At 42.4% G+C, this 24,398-nt stretch overlaps 4 protein-coding genes across 5 annotated transcripts; 2 read left to right on the top strand and 2 right to left on the bottom strand.

Annotated features, from left to right (window-relative positions):
• Positions 1-4,870: 4,870 nt before the first annotated feature.
• Positions 4,871-8,447, top strand: prop1 (PROP paired-like homeobox 1). Its single transcript, XM_061690896.1, has 3 exons — positions 4,871-4,964; positions 6,086-6,315; positions 8,076-8,447. Exons 1-3 carry the CDS (start codon positions 4,871-4,873, stop codon positions 8,445-8,447), a joined length of 696 nt encoding a protein of 231 aa, XP_061546880.1.
• A 429-nt stretch (positions 8,448-8,876) lies between these two features.
• On the bottom strand, positions 8,877-12,028 carry mcfd2 (multiple coagulation factor deficiency 2, ER cargo receptor complex subunit). Of its 2 annotated transcripts, none has more exons than XM_061690197.1 (4): positions 11,943-12,028; positions 10,828-10,983; positions 10,581-10,740; positions 8,877-9,787 (listed from the first exon to the last, which is right to left on the bottom strand). In XM_061690197.1, exons 2-4 carry the CDS (start codon positions 10,977-10,979, stop codon positions 9,656-9,658), a joined length of 444 nt encoding a protein of 147 aa, XP_061546181.1. In that variant the 5' UTR covers positions 10,980-10,983; positions 11,943-12,028; the 3' UTR covers positions 8,877-9,655. The 2 variants fall into 2 exon arrangements, with proteins under 2 accessions (XP_061546181.1, XP_061546180.1); XM_061690196.1 differs by having other exon boundaries at positions 10,828-10,980; positions 11,943-12,027.
• A 1,334-nt stretch (positions 12,029-13,362) lies between these two features.
• On the top strand, positions 13,363-18,049 carry haao (3-hydroxyanthranilate 3,4-dioxygenase). The gene is made up of 10 exons (XM_061690580.1): positions 13,363-13,451; positions 13,986-14,064; positions 14,483-14,566; positions 15,922-16,028; positions 16,203-16,292; positions 16,360-16,403; positions 16,475-16,620; positions 17,461-17,529; positions 17,759-17,841; positions 17,977-18,049. The coding sequence occupies exons 1-10, from the start codon at positions 13,363-13,365 to the stop codon at positions 18,047-18,049; spliced, it is 864 nt and encodes a 287-aa protein (XP_061546564.1).
• Positions 18,050-19,575: 1,526 nt separating this feature from the next.
• LOC133410106 (transmembrane protein 229b-like) lies at positions 19,576-20,986 on the bottom strand. Its single transcript, XM_061690864.1, has 2 exons — positions 20,935-20,986; positions 19,576-20,060 (listed from the first exon to the last, which is right to left on the bottom strand). Exons 1-2 carry the CDS (start codon positions 20,984-20,986, stop codon positions 19,576-19,578), a joined length of 537 nt encoding a protein of 178 aa, XP_061546848.1.
• Between the last annotated feature and the right edge of the window lie 3,412 nt (positions 20,987-24,398).

Genomic DNA, 24,398 nt, shown 5'->3' with positions numbered 1-24,398 from the left:
CAAAAAAGTAAAAAAAATTTTCCATTAGATTTCATGTTCATCGTACAGTATGATGTGGATGTTATGCTGTTAGAAATAAACATCGGTCAAACTCCCACACTTACAAAAAAATAATAATAATAATTTAACTGTAAACAGACAATGTAGATGCAAAAATCAAAATATGTGAGTTTGCTGACAGTGTGGACAATGACAATGATAATATATTTTGGAATTTCTGAAAGGTTTTATCAGAACTGATATTTTACTGTGACAAAGTGGTCATTTTTTTTTAAGCTTGACAACATCCAACTACACACGTTATATGATGAAAATTATGAAACATAAGGGTCAATATTTATTCTGCAACAATCCACTGTTTCAGCCTCTATAGTGAAGAAAGGCAAACCGCTGGTTGTAATGTCGTCGCAGCAAACATCAGAAGGTTTCAGCACTATATTGCAAAATGTTTTTTAAACTAATAATACCATGGTTGGGCCACAGAAAACCCGAGTTCAAATCCCAGTCACGTACAGGAACAACCAGGAGAGTCAAGGCAAGACGGTAAATGGAGATATGAAATATGAAATGACTTACTGAATAATACGTTTTTGACTGCAGTACCACCTTTCTACCAGTAGATGTTGCTAATACACTGAGATATGTCGAGGCAGATATGACTGTGTCGACCTATTTTTGAAGTCGAATAAGTCGATTTTTGTTTTTTGTTTTTTATCAATTAACATTTTATGGACTATAAACCCATGCCAAAATGGGATTTAGTATTAATTAACCACTTAGCACACACACTGCTGTTGGCAGAGCAATGGTTGGTTCATGCCAAAATTATTCTTAACTGTGCATCCAATGAAATAATGGTATAGATAAAGAAAACATTTAAATAGGCTTCTTATTGGACCGGCTCGTGTGCAAAGGTTTGGCCACTTATTTTAATAAGGCCTCAGATTTTAATTAATCATCTACATTTTTATGATGACTGAGTGATTCTGATGAGGACACCAAAAGCACCTTAAAGTGATAAGAAGATTTTTTGAAATCCAAACAATTTTGGAATCAAATTCTTTCTTTCCTTTTCAGACACGATGATGAGCTTATTTAGCATTGCACATTAGCATATACGATTAGCACGTTAACGTCAGAGCCGATCACGTCAGCACAATTGCTTTAGTGATCAACTTGAAGCGGAACTCAAATCCAACCTCCCCGAGCTGCGAGCGTGGCTGCAGACTCCTTATCATGTTCAACCACATGCAGTTCGTCATGACAAGGCCATCTGTCAGTGGTAAAACTGTCATTGAGGACAATACAAAAGCTGGGCAGCATATGGCCAGAACTTCTGATAATAATTGTGTGGTTCATTTCATCCTTATTATAAGTATAGCTGACAACGTGATTTTCGATTTGATGCAGCTTTGTACTAAAGAAAATGCTTAGCACTGGTTGAAGGTGACGTGACTCCAGTGCATATTTTGACTTTAATGAAGGACTTGTACAATACTGATCAAATCTACTTACTACATATCGCTAAAAATGATAGCAAATCCCTTTTTGTGCGTCTGACGTCATTGAAAATGGTGAAAAAAGACATGGAATGAGCTCCTTTGTGACTTGCGGTTTCTGCTAAATGTGGTCTTGATTTTTTTTTCTCAAGACAGCATAAAATACAATAGAGGAGGGGTGGGTTGACAATAGCTGTGTGTGAACTAGCAGAAAGGTTTGCGGGGGGGGGGGGAATGAAACACTGATCTCCACAGTCATCCCCACTTTCATGTTTAAAATCATCAAACAAATGTAAATATCAGACAAAAAGATAACCCAAGTAGACACAAAACGTAGTTTTAAAATGGTAATTTTATTTATTAAGGGAAAAAGTAATGCTGCCCCCTTGTTAAACATGAATAAACTGTGGCTAATCACATGACGTTGCAATTGACAAACAGCGCGCTATGTACGGCAATGCACACCAATGCTTTTGGACTTCGGTTATGTAGAAACTCTCTTATATTTTCAACTGCAGGGTTCCACTTTCCCCAACATTGCGCACACTTGCCGATTAAAGCATCATCGACCTCCCTAATAAATATTCCCAATCATTACTCGCCGCGTTAGCTACCGCTAAGAAATCAATTCTATTAAACTGGAAAAACAAACAAGCTATTAACATCAATCAGTGGCGAAATCTCATCATAGAATATATAGCGTTAGAAAAAATAGCACCGGAATGAAAAGATCTATTACATATTGTATATACATATACATATACTGGTCACCCTTCCTCAACATGCTAAATCTAGATTCTTGATTCTGGGTAGTGGACTATTGCTACATTAGTCATTCAAACTGCTCTGAGTGCTAGAGGACTTGCATCTTTTTGCACAATTGTCAAAAAAGTAATACTAATAAATGTGCCGGTCCCTGCGGCCTCCTTCGGTTGGCCGGTAGTCGTGGCGCCTCGGCGGGGACAGTGGACCGTCCGCCGGGTTGCTCTCGGGTGGACTCCCTTGCATTTTTATGTCTCGAAAGTATTTATTGTCAAAATGGCTGTCTATTGTCGTACTGCAGTGGCTCCAACTATCAGAGACACATTTGTTGTGTGATTTTGACATAGTTGGCAAATAAAGAGGATTCTGATTCTGATTCTGATTCTGATCATCAAATGGAGAAAACATGGAACAGTGGAAAACATTCCCATTGCCTATAAAAATTACCCCATGAGCACAGCGACGACTTATCCAGGAGGCCACAAAGGACCCCTAGGACAAGAGCTAAAGAACTGCAGGCCTCCCTTGCCTCAGTTTAGGTCAGTGTTTATGACCCAACAATCAGGGAGAGACTGGACTAAAATGGCATCCATGGCAGAGTGAAAACCATTGCGAAAACCACTGTTGACCAAAAAGACCATAAAGTCTTTGCAACAACAACAACAACAAAAACATCCAAATGATTCCCAACATTTTTGGGAAAATATTCTATTGACTGACAAGACGAAAGTTGGAACTTTTTGGAACGTGTGTATCTCGTTAAATCTGGCGTGAATATAAACAGCAAACTCCACGCAGCCGGGGCCGGGGATTGAACCCGGGTCCTCAGAACTGTGAGGCTGACACTCTAACCAGTCTGCCACCGTGCCGCCAGATTAGTTTATACTTGATTAAAAAAAGATCACTTAATTACTTGTCCTGAAAGATGTCACTGCAATTTGTCCTTTCATATGTGTTACGGCTGAATTACCAGGATGGTTCTGGTCAAATGTATTTTGTGAAACTTTATACTGAGGAAACAGAATACTAAGAATTCATTACTGTCACACATAATGAGGAATTTGTTTCTGCTAATCTGATACAAAGCCTCTTGCAAAAGCTCCTATTCCCAATGGAGGGACACCAGTGGTTTTAAATCCCATTCTGATAGTACAGTGCCCCCTTGTGGCCGTATCTCTGTCTAGCTCAGTGTTTCCCAACTTTTATTGAGCCATGCCAATGGCACACTAGGAAAAAACAAATCTCACGGCACGCCAAACAAGCAAAAGTACCAAGTACGGCTAAGAGACCCCCTATGATGAATAAAATAAATGGATCCATATTTCCCTTGCCCTGACGCGGATCACCGGGGCCCCCCTCTGGAGCCAGGCCTGGAGATGGGGCTTGATGGCGAGCGACTGGTGGCACAGGCCTCGTCACCTGCGGGAGGGACCAAGGGGGCTCCTCGGTAGTGGGGCCCCCAGGGGTGAAATCAGCACCTCGAAATCTGCGGCCATGGTCCTCATTCGGAAAAGGGTGGAGTGCCCTCATGACCTTTTTCATATGGTTCCCATCATTCTGACACAAGTGTGCGGGGAAAGTGTGGTGTAGGACCCAAGTGCACACCAAACCACCGGAATAGTTGGAAATGATTTTAGTATCAACTGTGACAGGTCACTTCAAATCCGTATAAAAATGAACTTCACAGTCAAGATGGCAAAACTTTGAAAATTAGACATTTGTCTTGGTCATGTAATGCTCTGTAATCCACAGGTAGCAGGCCAGGGATGCTCACACTTCATTGTTGTCTCAAACCACAATTCACAGAGAGCAGCACGGGAAAACTTACATATCGTTGTCTTGGTAGCAGAAAACAGCCGAGGGGCCACGTAGACAAACATGCTTAGGCAGAACTCGTGGTCGGAGGCACAAGGCTGGGCAAACGGCCACAGGACCAGGCAAACGTGGGATGGCAGAACTCGTGGTCTGAGGCGGAAGGCGGAGGGGATTCACAGGGTACTGCCGGAGCGTGAAGAGTGTCGAAAAATCTGACGAGCGAGTCATCAACAAAGCCTTCAATAGGTGATTGTGGCTGCCTGCAAGGTGTTCGTGACTGAACGTGGCTTACAGATTGTGACCGTAAAAGGGGTTTTCTTCACCAGGGAAACGACTGTGTGATCACCCACTTGGTGGTCTTTCCTGCACATTCTGGTGCAAGTGATGTTACCAGTGTTTGCTTTCTTTCAAAGAAACTGATTACCCAATACTAAGTCCAGAATTGCATCTAATAGTTATCATTGCATAATTACAGTAATCTGCCACGAAGGAGAATGTACAGTTTCTGATCGAAAAAAATAGCATGTAGGAAAAACTCTGAATTGTGTTGCCGGGCACAAGCATGCGGGTAGCAACCCCGAAGTTACTACACCAAAAACACCTGCCAATAATAACTTCAAGACAATGTTTGATTTCATCCTGAGTCACGTCCCACTTGCCCTCGTCTTTTATCCACACCCACACAGACAAAGGTAAAGAGACACGTGACTTCAGGCTTACGGGCAGTGGGTTGTGTGTGTAGAGTGTTGGATGGCCAGACAATGCTTACCATCCCATCAATGAGCAGTGCAGTGATGGCCCAAGTGACAACAATGGGGGATGCGATGAGGAGTCACCAGGACTGCGCTGATGTGTACTCTAACGTGGCCACTGTCAGCTCCACTGCAGGTAAGTTAGAAGAAAAAAAAAATATTTATTCATATAATTGTTCGTTAACTAATGGGGGGGGGGGGGGGGGGCTATTTTTAATCAATCATTTTTTATTAATTGCATTTTCATAACTAGTAAAAACAAAATACAACTTTGTTACCATATAGAATTGATTGAATACAGCATATGTACAATTGATATGATTAAAAAATGTATATTATTATTATTATTGAGGGATAATAATAATAATATAATAATAAAAGATAATCCGGAAGAGCTGGATGAAGTGGCTGGGGAGAGGGAAGTCTGGGCGTCCCTGCTAAAGCTACTGCCCCCGCGACCCGACCCGGATAAGCGGTAGAAAATGGATGGATAATAATGTCACTGAGTGTGCACCAAGGAAGTTAGGTTTTCATCACGTGTTTGTTTGTTTGTTTGTTTTTTGAGGGGGTGTCTGTGAGGGGGGGAGGGGGGCAGTAAGATTATGCACAAACTACATAGGGCGAGGGCCAACTAGGAATTTTATGCAACCCCCCCCCCCACACACACACAAAATTGTAAATTTCTCAGTAAATAATTCACATGTTTAAATAACACAGAATTAAGAAATATGCAATATGTTGATATATACAGTATATAAAATGTAGAATCTGGATTGTCTGCCTCCTCCGGATGCTGGTCTAAATAAATATATGTATGTATTTTGTCAACATACTACATATAAAATGAATAGTTAAGCCACTATAGGGTGCTGAAATGCAAGCAAGAAACATGGATCAATTCTCAAATTGGCCTTTTTTTGTGTGACTGGGCAATGTTAGTTCAGTCCTCCAGTCTGACAAATTAGTCACTTTGCTGGTAGTTGTGGTAATAAGCTGCATCAAATCCCTCCGTTTCTGGTATCTCTTTCTCACGAGCTTGTGTTTGGCCGCAAAGCTCTCTGGTTCTCAGGTTACTTCATGGCAATGGGAACCACGAAGTCTGTGTAATCCCTCTTTTCTCGAAAAAAGTCATCATTGAGGTAACGGGTTAAGTCATGCTTTTTGCAGGATGCCAACCTGGGAAACACAAGGACATCAGGAAACAGGAGCTGAAGAAAAGGTACAAAACCTCACCATCTTTGTTCTTCCTGAAAGCAGATATTGGAGATTCGGTGAGCAAGGTGTCATTGTGTGAGACTTCCGTGGCTGTGGGTGTTAGTCGGCGGAGCCGAGCCTTTCAGTCTCCGGTGAGAAGACGCCTCCGCACAACGTTCAGCCGTAAGCAGCTGGAGCAGCTGGAGATGGCCTTTGGACAGAACCAGTATCCTGACATCTACTACAGAGAGGAGCTGGCCCGAATCACTAAGCTCAATGAGGCTCGCATACAGGTACCTGCTAGGGGTTGTCCATACTATTCGACTAGTCGACTTGCCTACTCCACAATGAGGTTTAGACCATGAGTCGCTAAGCATGTTTTTTTCCACTTGCAGTGACAGATAAGTGCACTGTATGAAATTACCGTAATTGATTTCAATTGTCTCCTATTTCTAAATGTGCGGCTTTGGTAAGTGAGGGAGAACCAGTGAAAGGAAAAAAAAACAGGCTTTAGCAGGATTTTGAACATTTTTTCAGCCCACACAATCACAGTAGAAGAACAGCGAGGGATTATTTGACCACACATGAAGAGTTCCGTGATTATTTGCAAAAACATTGAGAATTCCCATCATGCAGGTTTTCCCGTTTGGCCAAGTTGTGAAAACGTGACCTGGTTGTCCCAGTGGCAGGTACACCGAGGACAAGAGGACATTTTTTTTTCTCCAGCTGGAAATACCATCATAGGACTCCGGGTGCTGCCTTCACCCAGTCCACGTCAGTGTTCTTGAGTCTATGTTCTGCACAAATTAGGTGTAAGAACTGTCCATTGACGGTGAATGTAGACTATTACAAAGCATTCCCTCCTATGATTTTTACTTCTTTTTTTTTTTTATTATAGTATTGTACTGTACTTTTTTATTAACTCAAACCCGGTAATGGAAAAAAAAAATATTATGACATCATCAGCGACTAGTCCAACTCGACTTTCATTGTAATTGTGTCGACTTAAAAAAAAAATCAAGTCATGCCACCCCAAGTATACACACATACTTTTTTTTATATTGGTATCTATGTTCACTTTCTATATCTCCTCTTCAGTATGTGTGATGTGTGATCACCCAACATTATTGTCTCGCTATGCTGTTTGTGAGTAAAAGAGGAATGTCCTATCGTACTTAAGGTGTGTGCCCAGAATTGTCCGTTGCAGTCATAACACTAAATTATCTTATCGTTAAGGAGACATACATCTTATCTTATCAACCCTACGTCAGTACGTATTATACATAACCCACGCAACGCAAAACATCCATCCATCCTTCCATTTTCTGAGCCGCTTCTCCTCACTCGGGTCGCGGGCGTTCTGGAGCCTATCCCAGCTGTCATCGGGCAGGAGGCGGGGTACACCCTGAACTGGTCGCCAGCCAATCGCAGGGCACATACACACAGACAACCATTCGCACTCACAGTCACACCTACGGGCAATTTAGAGTCTCCAATTTATGCATGTTTTTGGGATGTGGGAGGAAACCGGAGTGCCCGGAGAAAACCCACGCAGGCACGGGGAGAACATGCAAACTCCACACAGTCGGCGGCGGGGATGGAACCCGGGTCCTCAGAACTGTGAGGCTGACGCTCTAACCAGTCGTCCACCGTGCCGCCCAACGCAAAACATTTGTAATACAATTTACAGTTATTTCACAAGTGTAATAACATTTGAACGATCTTGCAGAATGGAGCTCGGCAGAATTGCATTTAGCAAGGACAGGCTACACCACTTATCTAGCCAACTAATGGCGGACGCACTAGTGCTGGATCATACAATGTATTCTTGCAAAAAAAGAAAACAAAGAAAAAGTGATGTTAAGGCGGATTTAGTTCCCCTTTCAGGATTAAGTTTCGTTTCCTGTGATTGGCTGTCGACCAGACTCCCAAAAGTCAGTTGGCATAGGATCCAGTTCGCTTGTGACGGTGTGACCGTGATGGATGGATTCCATTTGGTACTTGTTGCATCGTGTCCGCTGAACCACCAAGCGTCTCGTCCGTGTGTCAGCAGGTGTGGTTCCAGAACAGACGGGCCAAACAGCGCAAGCACGAGCGGGTCTCCCAAAAAGTGCACCCGCTGGGTGTGATGTCAGGCCACAGGGCACTACTGGGCAGCATGCACGTCGCACCGCCCATGGCCCGGCAGTACTACGCCCAACCCCTGGCCCACATTCCCCACGTCGCTACAGTGCTGCCTGCCAGAGTGTACCCCCATCATCCCCAAGGTCCGGTCAGCCAGTGCCCGTTTCCCTCTGTGCCATCGCAGGCGGCCTCTCAGCACCAGCATGAAGAATGGTACAGCCACGTGAGGAGCAACCTGACCTCAACGATGTTCTCTCTGACCTCTGTGCAGCCCCTGGACCCCTCCTCTCACTGGAGCTAAGCACTGGCCAGCAAATAAAAAGCATCACGCATGAGGAGTTTGCAGTTTTTTTTCTCCCCGGTATTCCTTATAACTAGTCTGTAGAGTTCTCAGTTAGGGTTTCTCAAGTTATCACCCAAAACGTGTCAAATATTATTGACACGTTTTGTCAATAATACATTTTTCTTTTTAAAAGTCAAGTTGTATTAGCTGCTGTTTTTGTCTTCTGCAGTTTAACAGAATTATTGTACTTTACTCAATGCTCTTTGGTTTGAAAACTTGGAATTTAATACATTTATTTGCAAAATTAGCTGGGTGTGTCAAATTAATGAAAGAAAACCATAGCAGTCTTCTGTTTGCAGAATTTAATAGTTTACATTCCAGTGAAAAAACATACGCGTTATGTTCATATTTCTAAATATTTGTATTCAACAGACTGAAGAATCAATACAAGATGGGAAAATATATATTTATGGAATTCATAAACTGTACATTATCAAAAATCACAGATGGATTTGACAGTTTCAAAGATGTTTTCATCTTGAGGCAGCTAATATGTCAAGTTGTGCATGTGTGTGATTTGAGCTTCACGTTTTTTTTTTTTTTTTTTTTACAAACAAACAGCAGCAAGTCAATCTCATCCAGTGATAAGAGGCAGCAATGCACAGGCACTGCGATACATTCACTCTGCGATGACACCTTCCGGTCACGTATCCCGTCGGACGCGTGAACACAGCGAGTATGTCAGCCATTGCCTCCTATGTGTACATTTGTACTTTGACAATCATCATCAAGATACAAGTTTCCGGAAGAAACGTAAAGTTTCCCCCTAACATGTTGTATGCACTGGTATTAAACAGCACTCTTTTTGGTTTGTGTAATAATCCCTTCAGTGGTGGTCTATCTTTACACTGCCCAAATCAAGGTATGCAACCTTGGCCAGACACTCCAAAGGGACTGGGGGGGGGGAAAGGGGAGCATTTGATTTGGGTGAAGCAGCCTTTACAAAGGCACTAATTGTAGGAAACTGCAAGAATGGAAAGTGCAGAAGGGATACGTTTCCCATTTGGCTGTTTTAAATTGGCAAATTTGCTGCTTCAGATGGGAGAGAAAACTTCATTTGCTACCGACAAGACTGGTCCTTGCAGGAGAGAATGGTGCTTTTACCGGGGGGGGGGGGGTAAACAGCTTGACAAAGAAGTGACACCAGTATTAAACGTGGTGATGTGTCATTCCAGTGATTTGGCAAACTCAGCGTAGTCTATGTAACCGTCATTGTTCTTGTCATCATCCCTCAGAACGTCGTCGATGAGCTTGATTAGATCGTCTTCTTGTATTGGCTGGCTGTCCTCGCCTCTCTCCTAAAAAGGAAACCAGATAAAGGAAAGTAGATGTAAAATCAGCAGCATATTTATTAAAAAAAAAAAAAAAAAAAAAAAAAAAATGCTAATGTTTTAAGTTGGATTTCTTGAAAACGTCTTTTCCAGAAGTCATATGTGGGGAATGAGATATGAATAAACAGATTTTTAACCACTGGGAAGCCCAAAAACAAAAGATGGATTCATCAGTTCCAATGGTTATATACTTTTAAGAATAAGAGCAATACCTCCTTTTTTTTTTACAACACATACGAAACAGTAAAAAAAAAAAAAAATAAAAAAAAAAGTAGAGAATCACAGTATGTAGCTTTTTATGTTTGCTTTTAACCTTTTGTTGTTGAAGAGTGGATATTTTTTACATCCATTTGAGCATTCCATATATTAAGATCCTTTGAAGTACATTGAGTCAATAAAAAAAAAACTGAAATATGCACATATTTTTATCCTCATTTAAAATGGCATTTTTGTCATACATCTGGTTAGGAAGTGCACGGTCCTACGTGGCCCCCTGGCAGCGCGGTCGAAAAATTGTGCCCCCCCCCCCCCCCCCATTATTTTAAGATTTTAAGTTTCCCATCCCTGCTCTATATGTTCCCTGCGATTGGCTGGTGACAAGTTCATGGTGTACCTCACCTCTTACCAGAAATCAGATGACCCGAGACCCTAATGAATTACAACAGCTTTAGTGGGAAGTAAGTAGCAAATGTTTACATTCATTTCTGGTCACACCTTTTAAGAGGAAAAGCAAATGTATGCACAAGAGCACAGCTCCCACCTCTCTGTGGACGTGGGTGATCGCTGTAGCCAACTCCAGCCCGTCTAAAAGGTTGTTGCCATCATAATCGTGCATCTTAAAATAGTGAAGCTGAAGCTCCTGAGGTGACATGTCTTTCTCTGGTTTGTCAATCACACCCTCCAGATGCTCCAGAATGTGGCTGCAAGACAACATACCAATTGCTGTGCACTGCTGCTGTGTGTACTCAAAAGTCCAGTAGAATGTGCAGTATTGCGGCATCTCTCACTCTTTATCCTGGACCATATTTTTGTCGAGGCGGCCGTGACCATGCACCGATAAGTGAGCTGCACTCTCGACAACGGGGGGCTGTCTCTGATGCTGACAGCAGACACACAGAAGACAGGACGACAGGAAGAGGAGGAGACTGTGACGTCTCATTCTGCTGGAAGGCACAGGGACACGCGGAGACAGTTAAATATGTGCCTAAGCTAAATCTTGGTTGAGAAACACCTGAATGTGTAATGAACCTATGCAGGTTTTTGGAATGTGGGACGAAGCCGGACAACCCGCAGAAAAGCCATGCATGCACGGGGGGGGTACCTGCAAAGTCCACACAGCAAGGCCCGAGCTGAGATTTGAACCTAAATCTAAATGTGCTGACCCCTATAGGAAACAGTTTTGCCGAACTTCAAAAATCAATTAACCAATTTCATTCACAAATGATCCACGCCATCGACAAATAATAATAACAGGCCGAACTTTTGAATGGTTTTCGTAGATGGAAGAAGGGAAACAAACAAAATCCACCAATGGAGTCACCTGTTGTCATTCACCCAGCAGAAAGAAAACTTTGTGGGAAAACAACAGGCCCAGAATTCACAATGAGTAATTAAATCAATTTAAATGCGTGTGTAAATTGAGACCGGATCCTCATTATTTCAGTTCACAGTACGTACATAGTTTTTGTAACGTTTTTTGTTTGGTGCCGTGTCGTCACTTTTTCGTCATGTATATTATTGGGCCCTGACTCAATAAAGGATGAGAAACGCTGACAAACGGAAATTAAAAGATACAGCAGCCGGACAACATCAAACTCAAACGCATTGCTCGTTGTGAATAGAAACCGCGCTGCGACCATCATTTCAGACATGAACTAACCTCTGCAAAAAAAAATTGGCATCAGGAATCTACGGCGTGCTTGCAATAAGTCGACGTGCCACGTACATAAACAACGATGGCAGAGTACATTGAAGAAAAAGCTGCACTGGCGTTACACAAAGCCCGCTGTTGATGCCGTAGCTAGCACCGATCTTTACATTTACAATACTTTCATTGAAGCACGCAAATTCTTACAGTGGACGCGTTTTTCATACAGCCGCATATACTGTTGAAAGTTTTCACCTGGATAATCGGCGTTGTGTGCCCTTGTTTTTCGGTGGCCGGTTAACAATAACGCGGTCACAGCTTTGACAGTGACACCACACCCAGCTGCTTGCCGTAGTTCCATTTGGACACGACATCGCATCGTGATTGGTTGACGTTGACAAAGAAGAAACAAGTGGAACAAGATATACACCTCAATTTCTTGACAAGTTTTGCATTAGCTTTTCGACGCCGTTTAATCTCTGGGAAGTGTAATTATATTTTTTTAAAAAATGAACATGTCAACGAGGATTATCTTTTGAATTATTTTTGTATAGCATGGACGCTATTATTTGCACGTAGCACGATACTGGAACTCATCATTCAATAGTTACATGGCATCTGGCTTCAGGTCGTCCATCCATTTTCTGTACTGTTGATCCTCACTAGGGTCGCGGGCGACCTGAAGCCTATCCCAGCTGACTGGGCCGTGTCTGATTACAATTAAAAATGTAAATACAATGTGGTTAAAACTGATTACCACTGAGTACACAATACATGTGATCAACAAATTCATCAATTGATTTAAAAAAAAAAAAAAAGACTTTCTGGACAATCTATCATTATTATGGACCTGTTGTAAGCGCTGCCACGTACTAATGCTTGCTATAGACAGCTTTCGGTCACGTGCTATGTATTTGTTTGTCCACCATGATGGGAGGATACACTAAACTAGTAGAGACGACTTTGTTCCCCCCCCCCCCCCCTCCTCCTGCGTAACCCTAATTAGTTAATATCAGCTATATTATAAATTTTAAAATCTCCTTAGATGTGCTAAAATGAGGGCTGAGTGTAGAGAACATTTGGAAGCAGTGGCAAAGACCCGACGTGATGACAACGTGCTCGTCATAAATAACTATGATCCCTATATAATGTATCCGTCTCTCATCACCTAACTGCATGCCAAGACAAGCGCAAATAAAACCGAGATATGTTTCACTTAATGAGTTACAGCTTCCCTTACCTTTGTCCCTCCCACCTGTTTTGTTTACAACCAACCATCACACAGTAATTCACCATTTTTGACATTAGCTATCAAATGTAGCTATGAAAACATTAATAACATTAATAAGCACAGCAAAGCTATCGTTGACAATTTTTTTCCTCTGTGAAAATTTGCACTCAGGCCATCAAACTCATCAGTTTTCAGTTGCTCATTATTATTTTTTTAAAATTATTTTTCTTTATTGGAGAACCCTCCTGTTTGTTTTCACCCAAATAAGAAAATGTGAAATGTGAAGTCACAGCAAAATACAGGTGACCTTTCACCATTACATAACACCTACACTCACTTTTGCATTTTGGACCTTCAGTGACAGGCAGACTGGTTAATGTAGTCAAAGAAAAGAGGCCAGAGTGGCATAATAAAGCAGCAAGGCCCCAAACGTTGATTCAAAAGATGAGTAATCGTCAGCTTCTTGTGAACGTGGAGAATTGGATAGCGGAGAACCAGAATGCTTTCCTGCCACCAGTGTGCAACAAGCTCATGTGAGTAAGCATGCGTGTTATATGACTTTATTAACAATATTATTTTATAGGTGCAACTACAGAGGAGCTCATCTGCCTCAGAGTTCTGGGGACTGGGGTTCAAATCCCGGTCCCGCCTGTGTGGAGTTTGCATGTTCTCCCCGTGCCTGGGTGGGTTTTCTCCGGGCACTCCGGTTTCCTCCCACATCCCAAAAACATGCGTGGTAGGTTGATTGAGGACTGTAAACTGTCCTAGGTGTGAACGTGAGTGCGGACGGTTGTTTGTTTCTCTGTGCCCTGCGATTGGCTGGCGACCGGTTCAGGGTGTACCCCGCCTCCCGCCTGGAGATAGCTGGGATAGGCTCCAGCAGCCCGCGACCCTAATGAGGATAAAGCGGTAAAAAAAGGAATGGATAGATGGAACTACAGAGGAGATTTCAGAGTAGCGATCATCAACAAATAGAATCAAATCTCACCAGATCACAAGATTTGAGCCAGTTTGTTGGCGGTGATGTTTGTTTAAAGTCGTGCATTAACTGTTTTTATTTCATCCAGGCACTTTTCCCAGTTAATCATTATGTTTGTTGGAGGGCCAAACACCAGGAAGGATTACCATATAGAAGAAGGGGAGGAGGTATGACAAGCACTGATTTACAATCAATACCGCCATATACAGAATTGCAAACGACACAAATGCACATGACAATGGTGTAAGTGCTGCTGGTAGTTTTAATTATCATCGATGTTACACAGATCACACGCCTCCTCCATTAGACACTACTGTTGGTCTGGACACCCAGACAAGGGGCAAACTCTACTTTCATTTTGCAATATTAATGAATCACCTATTACTTTTAGCTTGATTCATGTTTGGTAGCTTTTGTGTTGCAATCTTGCAGTGAATATAGTCGTCAGCTGGTAGCTTCATACAATATGTAGCGCACACTCTGCAGAACGTTTCTCCTCATCCCCAAAACGTCTTACTCATGCATGATGTGGAGGTTATGTAGTAATATACTATATGTTATGGCAATATTGTTTCTTTCCAACAGCTTTTCTACCAGGTGAAGGGTGACATGTGTCTGAAGGTGATTGAAAATGGCAAGAGCAAGGACGTGCACATCAAGGAGGGAGAGGTGAAATCCAATATACTTCATTCACACGACCAGAGATGCAACATGATGTGTTAGAAATGAAATGGAGAACAATGCATGCAGATCAACTCATTAAATGGTGTTATCACAATAGCTGTATGCCTTGTTTTCTCTTTTGGGGGTCCTATAGCTAGCAAAAACATGCGCTGTATGTTAGGGTCGTCAAAGACAAAAAATTGAAAGGGACTGTGGATGGTTGTCTGCATGTGTCCGCCCCATGACTGACAGGTCATCAGTCCAGGCCAAAATGTACCATTGACCAGTAAACCATTGACTCGGGCCATTCCACTGGACCCAAACAATTCAGCTTAGCTTTAAAAGCTAAACTGCAGTAAGGTTGAAGAGCACAACAGAGACCATGAAAAACAAATCCTCCCATGGAAATTTCATATTTGACTCAGGTGGCCAGTTGTCGGGGCGCCTCGGTGGGGTCGGCGGACCTCCCCGGGTCCCTCGGTGTGGGATGTGTCCCGTCCGCCGGGCTGCTCTCGGGTGGAACCCTGGGCCCGATCCCGCCCCTCGATTGATTGGGCGGGGTCCTCAGCATCCGCGGCGCAGGCGCAGCAATTACAGGACATTTCTGTCAGTCTTTGTGCATGTAAAACGGTGTCAATTCACTTGCACGAGTCCGCAGGCACACACCCCTGGGACTCTTTCACTGGGTGTGGGGTCACGCACCGACTGCGACAAATAACTCAGGAATATGTGAATTGCTTGTGTATCCCCTCACTCATACTCTCATCCTATAGACTTTTATAATTCACATAATTAATGTCACCACACTTCAGTTGTACAGTCGGGTTCACGACCCTTGTCCTGCATGCTTCTTCTCCTGTCCTTGTCCTGTTCTATCTTGTCCTGTCCTTCCCTCACAGGGTGTATGTAGCATTGCAGCCCCATGCAACACTCATATTTAATGTTTCATTGTTGTAGATAATGTAATGACTTACTTTTCTCATCCTGTTTACAATTAGTGCTTTGTCTTTTATCTTCGTTTCTCTCTCCCCTCTAAAAACTTTGTTCTGTTCGACTGATCGACTCTGATTCCCAATAAACTTCAATTATCGTACTAAGAAACCACAGCGGAAGCTTAAAAACTCCACTGTGACAGTAAAACTGTACGGGCATAAAAGGGATACAGATCCTCCGTTCTGCTTGACCTAACAGCCGAACAGGACCAAAAAAATAAATAAATAATTATAATAATAATAAAATTAAAATGTGGCTTTTATCTTGTTTGGGGAAAATAGCTCTTCATTTGTCCCCCTTAGTAATATGGGGCCCCATGGTGGTATGTAGCAGTTTCATAGTGCTTCTCTTCAAATCACCATTTTCAGATGTTTCTCCTGCCTGCTCGGACCCCCCACTCCCCTCAGAGACAGGCCAACACTGTGGGACTGGTGGTAGAGAGGAAACGGCTGCTGACTGAGACTGACTGCCTCAGGTTTTGCATTGAACCTACTTGGAAAAGAATGACAAATGAAAACAGCAGAAGAATAAATTGAGACAAAATGTAGATTTCCACATATCACATGATTTTATTTTGTCACTGTGCAAAATGAATGTGTGCCTGATTCAATTTCATCATGTAGACTCAAGCATGTGCTGATGCCTTCAGGTACTATGTTGACAACACAACTGCCATCTTGTTTGAGAGATGGTTCTACTGCGAAAATCTCGGAACCCAATTGGTGCCGATAATCCAAGAGTAAGAAATATTTTATGATCACCCACTCTTCATGGCTCTATTTAAGATAAATTCCTTTTCTTACCAGGTTCACGGCATCAACACAGTGCAAGACAGGAAAACCTGATCCGAGTGAGATGCTGTGTGGGAATCTGCACTTGTTAATTTTTTTCAGAATGTCATTATCATTATTTTTTGAACAGGTGAAGTCTTCGGGGAGCCTCCATTCCAGATGAACAACATGAACGTGATGTTGCCCTTCTGCTTGAAGTCCTGGCTGGAAAAACAAAAGCCGTTCCTCGCCAGTGGCAGCAGCATTAACATGTTTGGAGCTCAGTTTGAGACAGAGGTACAATGTTGGACCTTATCAGACACGAATGAAGCCTTTCATTACGATAAATACAATTGAACACCGAGATAACGTCAACGATCAATAACATAGACTCACTCACCTGCCACATTATGTACCCCCGTAATATCTGATAACACACATATTTGCATGCATACAAGAATGCTTTTGAGGGACATTGTTAAAGAGGCACTAATAATTGAACAATAGGTTGAGGAGCATAAAAGCAACCAAATACTGTCTATGAAACACAACAGTATGATTCAGTGCATTTTGTTCACCACGTTACAAAGTTATTCTAGTTTATTACCGCTGCACAGTAACAGCTCTTTTATGCAGGTGTACCTACTAGAGGGTCCATCAAAATTAACATTATTTCTCAGTTGGAAAGTAACAAATCAGCTTAATATTTTCCATTCGGAGGTCATTCGGAGCCGCCACGGTGGGCGCCTGGTTAGCACATCCGCCTGTGTGAAAGTGAGTGCGAATGGTTGTTTGTGCCCTGCGATTGGCTGGCGACCAGTTCAGGGCGTACCCCGCCTCCCGCCCAAAGTCAGCTGAGATGGGCGCCAGCCCGCCCGCGACCCTAGTGAGGATACGTGGTTTAAGAGAATGGATGCATGGATGGAGGTTTGGGGGGTTTGCTTACACATTTCTTGATAAAATATACTGTCACATGATCATTGAGATGTGGGCAAAAAACGTGATTCTTCACGTTGCATTTATCCATCCTTTCATATTGTGTGTCTTGCCATACAACAGCCACTTTTGTTTTTTTTCAGAGAAGAAGGTTGTAACATCAGGAATATGAAATAATACTGCTGCTTGTGATCCTGACAGGTGACCATGTATGGACCTGGTTTGTCTGACACATCCTTGCAACAAAGTGATCTCTGGATTTGGCAACTGGTATGTTCTATAAATGTGCTGCTTTTTGTATAGCTTTGTGTTCTGTGTGCTATCTGATGGTTCCATCTCTAACAAGTTAACAATTTCCAACATGCAGTTAAGCCCAAAACAACCTTTCGAAATTCGCACACATTCCAATCAAAATGAACTAGGCTAACACAAATTCACTATAACGTTGTACACTGTAACATTGTAGCGACATTGTATCTCTTCTGCTTTTCACCATCAGGAGGGATCGTCCCGAGTAACCATGAAGGAACAGGAGTTGAAGCTATCTGCTGGAGACAGTCTACTCATTCCTGAGCACGCCCAGTCAGCCCACTTCATTATTTGCAATATCAATGACACGCTCAGATTTTCCATCTGTCATAAAATTCACGTGAAGCACATCAGTGGTTATGATTTTTAATACAGTAGTTGTAATACAGTTCATATCTTCTTCTGTAGGTACCAGTGGAAGCGAAATGAGGAGACTGTAGCACTGGTTGTGGTTCAAAACCCTGAGCGTAAAAGACCCTGATCAGACCTGCCAGCAACACTCAACATGGAAAATTTTAACACAAAAGTGTTTCAGTCATATAATTAATGACAATAATAGGAAATACAGTTGCAAGAAAAAATACATAAACCCCCTGGAATTAGCTGGATTTCTGGATAAGTTGGTCATAAAATGTGATCTGAGCTTCATCTGTTAAATCTTAACAATGGCAATAGACAAACATAGTTTGATTAAACTCATACCACACTTATAATGACATGTTTTTATGTGTTTATTGTACACACCATGTGAAAATTCACAGTGCAGAATGGAAAAAGCTTGTGAACCCCTAGGCTCGGGGTGTCAAACACATTTTTGTCACAGGCCACAGCTACAACTTCCCTCAGAGGGCTATTGAGACTGGGAAAACATTATAAATGTTTAATTGGCTCATCATATTATTACATATACACAACAAATTGGTGGATAACTAATTTTGAAATCAGAAGTCCAGGAATAGTTGTTTTCAGTTTTTGTTGACGTTACTGTTGTTGAAGCGCAACATTTATTACATATGACAATTTGGCTATTTGCTGCTGATTTGACACACGATTTGCGTTGACGGACCACATAAAACTGATGTGGCGGGCCAGATCTGGCCCCCGTGCCTTGCGTTTGATCCCTGTACCCAAGGCTAATGACTAATTGTCAGGAGTCAGCCAACCTCGAGTCTCATCAATGTGTTGAGATTGGAGGTGTTAGTTAATAGTGCCGTGCCCTATATATATATATATATATATATATATATATATATATATATATATATATATTAATCCATTTTGAATTTGCCAGGCTAAAGCAGCATTGACTGATGTGAATTGTGCCTCACGCAAAAGAGCTCTGAGAAGACCGACAGTTAAGAATTCTTAACTTGCATACAAAGGTACCTCTAAAAAGTCTCTTATCAAGAGATTCTGCAGGAGAATTTCGGGCCATCTTACTTGCCAATGGAAGCTTAACAAAAGATGGTTGATGTAGCAGGACAAGAAGAAGGGATGGAAGTAAATCCACAGAATTGCTTCAAACAGAAGAAAATATGCCTTATAGAGAATTTAGAAAATGGATGGATAGTATAATTATAATGTCTAAATATAATATTAAAACATACAAGCTATCTCTGTGAATTTTAGAACTTTACTGTTTGCAGTGCTCAACATTTCAATTCCAAGATGTGCATTTTATACATTTATTTAGAAATCCATTCAAGAGTCACAATTACTTCTTGCATTGATACATTGGGTGAAAATGCTGCAAATTACCGTAGCCATCTTCAATTAGTTGTCCATTCAAATCTGAATACAAATGTTGTTCTTATTTAGAAAATAATAAAACAAAATATACTCCAAATATATATGGATTAGTCCAACACAACAACATAAAGGAAAACCTGAAAAATGTTCAACATTTCATGAATTTACTTTTGTGCGGTTTGTTCCAAAATGAGTGTGAATGGATTAGTTGACAGCAACTGTCGGAAGCTAATTTTTCTAGATTATAGCAATAGTTGTTCACGTGAACATTCTTATCCTCAGCGTGTTCTTGATTACATGCTGCTCTGCTATGAAGGCTGCAATAGCCCAAGGTAGCGCATACTCCAGAGTCACCAGTCCTCCCAGATTGTATTTATAACCCGAGTAGTCCCAGGGACACGCCCCGAGCAGCCTGAGCCCGCTCCCCCAGCTGAACTCCCATAGGTAGATGAACAGTGTGTAGGTTATCAGACGCACAGACAGTGGTTGATGATGAGTCAGCAGCCAGCCTCTCAGAGTCTCCATGAGGTAGATTGCACTGGCATACATAGGCAGCGCCCAGAGGCTGCTGTACCCCATCATCCTCCTGTCCTGGATGCTGCACCAGTCCAACACAGCAGTGAAAGTCACCTCACAGAAGCAGCCGTGCAATGCGTACACATAGAGACGAGCCAAAACAGAGAGGGAACAAGTGGAGACCCTCCCGCAAAGCTCTGCAGGGTCCTTATCGCCAACATGGCCTGCTACCAAGAACATTTTGTTAGTGCAACATGTGGTGGTGTGTGATAAAAAAATACAAAAATTCAACATTACTGGCTGCTAAAATGAAAAAAAAAAACAACAACAAAAAAAAACATACTAATTAAACGTTTCCTTCAATGATACATATTTAAAAAGGGGAGATTGCTGCTAGTAGAACAGAGATGCCTGTCTTTTGTGTTTGTGTGTTGGTTCATAACGAAGTTTATTCATTGCCATCTGCTGCCTTGTTCTTGTCAGTGTACATGCTGCTGATTGCAGAAAATGCGGCAACTCACAATGTGGCTGGACAAACCAACCCAAATACTAAGTTCTGTAATTTTTGTTCACTTTTGTCAACAGCTCAACCTTGGTGGAGGTCTGCGCTCCACTGGGTGCTATTTGGGGGGCAGTAGCTCAGTTTTTGGGGGCTATTGTTCTTATAATTTAATATCAATTGGAACTGCCCATTTCTTCCCATATTTCATTGTCATTTCTTTCTACACACATTCCATTTGTCACAGCTCAAGGACTGAGAGTCTAGAGTATCCTCTCTAATTGGGATTAATGAGACAGTAGGTCATCTTAGCGGATCAAAAAAAAAAAGAAAGCGCGCTCGCATTTAGAATTCAAAAACAGTTTCCGACCAAAACAGATTGGGCCGATTTCATTGGAACTTCATTTGTGTTTCCTTGACGTGCAGTTAACTACAATAGACTGCACATTGACAGCGTAGTGTAGTGTAGTCAGTGTCGACTGACTCTAGCTCCATCACTTCATTTTTGCCAGTGCCAATAAATGCGATATCAAATCACCAAGAGTGAACATGGACAGCCATTAAACACGCGTTAACATGCAATTAACAGCCATAACTCTCACCTAAGGGGCCGCCACCATGCGCTCTCATCCCATGTGGTATTCTCGACTCCATCCTCAGGCAGCGTATGTGTTTCCCTCTGGCTTTTTAATCCTGTGTGTGCGTGTGCGCGTGCATGTATCTTGGGCTAAACATTAAGCTGATCCATATTAGACAGAGAAGTGCCCGTCCCAGGCTGAGATCGAAGAACAAGGGAGAGACCCGGAAAGCAAACCTGGACTACCTGATAAAAAAAATGGTGTGGCACGAATGCCAATATTGATCGCAAAGTTGCTCATGTGAATGTTCCCTTTCACAACTTCAGTAGATGTACTCGCCCTTGTACTGATGCGTGCTCTAAACCAAACATACTGTCATGTACTGTGTATTGTGCCGAAGCTCCATCTAATACATTGGTGAGTTATTGTGTCAGTTTCAATGTTGATAATAGAACTTGTAAGATAGACTTATGAGTAGTTAATGAAAGTTTACAATTGCCAATACGTATTGTGAACTCTATTGAATAAGCCAGTTAAAATAGTTTCATCGATTGGTCTACTGTAGGCATATTAACTGCAAAACAACACTACGCAACACTACCGATCTCCAGTAAAGCTGGGACATTTCCATGAAATAAACACTCCTTAAATGAACAAATAATAACAAAGTCAAAGACGGCCGCATACTATATGTGATTCCATGCAGACACGACGTATACTGTAACGTTGCCATGTGAGCATAGCAGTGCCAATTTAGGATGTTTATTTAGGGTGACCACCGAAAACCAGTTTGATGAATTGTAGACCTCCAGGTCAGAGTCCAGGGAGTCAGTAAACATGCATGTGAACGGAGAATATGCCACTACATCAGAGTCAATAACCGTAGAGTTATCAAGCTGTCAAACGTTGGACCGCAAGTGCATGAAAAAGCTGGTGTTCTTCTTGCGAGGAAAATCTTCATTTGACTAGGAATTTTAATATGAATGTCATAATAACTAACTAATAACATCTGTGATTGGCTGGTAACCAGCTCAAGGGCGTACCCCGCCTCTTGCCCGAAGATAGCTGGGATAGGCTCCAACACTCCCGCGACCCTTGTGAGGATCAGCGGCTCAGAAAATGGATGGATGAAACTAATAACATTTATTCTATAAAGCCGCACCGGTTACTGTATGAAGAGCCAATTTCCAAAAGTAAAGAAACATTTTCAAAGATCAGAATCAGAATCAGAATCAGAATCATCTTTATTTGCCAAGTATGTCCAAAACACACAAGGAATTTGTCTCCGGTAGTTGGAGCCGCTCTAGTACAACAGACAGTCAATTTACAGAACACTTTGGGGACATAAAGACATTGACAAAAAACAATTGTGCAAAAAGATGCAGAGTCCTCTAGCACTTAGAGCAGTTCAAACGACTAATATTGCAATAGTCCGGTGCAATGACCATTGTGCAAAGGGCGCTGAGACTTCAAGGAGTGTATGCGCTTTAAAGTGACGAGTAGTGCGATCATCTGGGACAATGATGGTTGTGCAAATGTTACAGATACTCCTCAATCAGTGTGCAAATGGAGCAGATGCTACTCTGGCATGAGTGGCCAGTATATGCAAATAGTGCAGCATGGCGAGACAACTACAGTGAGTGCACGAGCAATACATAATTGGCCCCACAGAAATGTGACAACGAACTCAAGTCAAAAAATTGCCAGCTTGTTGTCATGGAATTATAGGTTAGGTGTTTAAGAAGTTGATCCCAAGAGGGAAGAAGCTGTTGGAATGTCTACTAGTTCTAGTTTGCGTTGATCGGTAGCGCCTACCTGAGGGAAGGAGCTGGAAGAGCTGGTGACCTTTCCTATGACATCGCGTAGATGTTACTGTCTCTTTGGACACTGTGATAGTGTAGATAAAAGCGCAATATAAGTGCAGTCCATTTACCATTCCCATGCCAAACATTTTTCTGCACATGGTGGTTAAAGGGCACATATTTGTCAACTTTTTCTAGTATTTGGGATGTAATATTGTCTCTATGGAGCCTCAGTAAACGTGAAATATGAATGAAAATAATCCACATATTCCTGAGTTCCCGACGTTTTTCTGTCGAGAGGCTTAAAATCAGGTCATTTGAATTTCTCGAGATTATCTACGTCACTCGCGAAGATCTCTGCCTACCTCTCCTCTCCCGAGCCAGCGTTGTCAACATAACAAACGTGTGCTCTCACACGTGGGTCTTCTACACGGACGCAACCAATCAGAGCAAAGGGGGCAGTCAAATATGGACAATGCGGATACAAAATTGGGTCCAACAAAAGTAGCTGTCAGAGGGGAATTTTATCGGAAGTCGCATGACAAAATCAAGGTGTTTTTTTTCTTAAATGAAATTGACATTTTTATAGTAAGTCCATGTTAGAGACCCACTCTCTGGAGGTCAAAATATGGGCCCTTTAATGTATTTTAAGTAATTGTAGCACTTGCTATTAATGCCCAGGGCATCAGAAGCATTTTGTGTAGTTTGTTCATTGCCTCGATGCCATTGATGATCTTGAGCTGTAGTATGGACTGATTGTTTTGGTTAACAAGCTAACATTTTTTTTTACTAGTGCTTGTTACTGAACTTCTGAGTAATGAAACCCGGCAAGTTTAATAATAAAATCAAATTTGGTCCAGTGGTCTGTTATTTCAATGATAATTTTTGATCCTGCCATGAATATGAATTATGAAAAATCTGGCATTTTTCTTTTTTAAATGTTTTATTTCACACTCGACCTCAAACGGCGGCACGGTGGACGACTGGTTAGAGCGTCAGCCTCACAGTTCTGAGGACCCGGGTTCAATCCCCGGCCCCGCCTGTGTGGAGTTTGCATGTTCTCCCCGTGTCCTGTGCGTGGGTTTTCTCCGGGCACTCCGGTTTCCTCCCACATCCCAAAAACATGCATCAATTGGAGACTCTAAATTGCCCGTAGGCGTGACTGTGAGTGCGAATGGTTGTTGGTTTCTATGTGCCCTGCGATTGGCTGGCAACCAGTTCAGGGTGTACCCCGCCTCCTGCCCGATGACAGCTGGGATAGGCTCCAGCACGCCCGCGACCCTAGTGAGGAGAAGCGGCTCAGAAAATGGATGGATGGATGGATGGACCTCAAGCAGCTTGGGTTCTGTTCTTCACCCGTCTTCCTCCCGACCCTTGGATCTTGATTCCTGTATGAAAGGCACACTTTACTTTCGTCGGAAAAGAGGACCTTGGACCACTGGCCAACAGTCCAGTCCTTCTTCTCCTTGGCCCAGTCGAGACGCTTCCTACGTCGGCTCAGGCTCAGAAGTGGCTCGACTTGAGGCACCCGACAGTTGTAGCCCATCTCCCGCATGCGTCTGCATATGGTGGTTTTTGAAGCTGTGACTCCCGCCTCATTCCACTCTTTCTGGATCTCTGCTAGATTCTTCCACGAACATCCCTTGTACAGACCTGGCACACACATCAAGGTTTTAAAACATAAAG

Source organism: Phycodurus eques, chromosome 11 (assembly GCF_024500275.1).
Source record: "Phycodurus eques isolate BA_2022a chromosome 11, UOR_Pequ_1.1, whole genome shotgun sequence".
Taxonomy (NCBI): Eukaryota; Metazoa; Chordata; class Actinopteri; order Syngnathiformes; family Syngnathidae; genus Phycodurus; species Phycodurus eques.
This window is presented reverse-complemented; position numbering and strand designations above follow the sequence as displayed.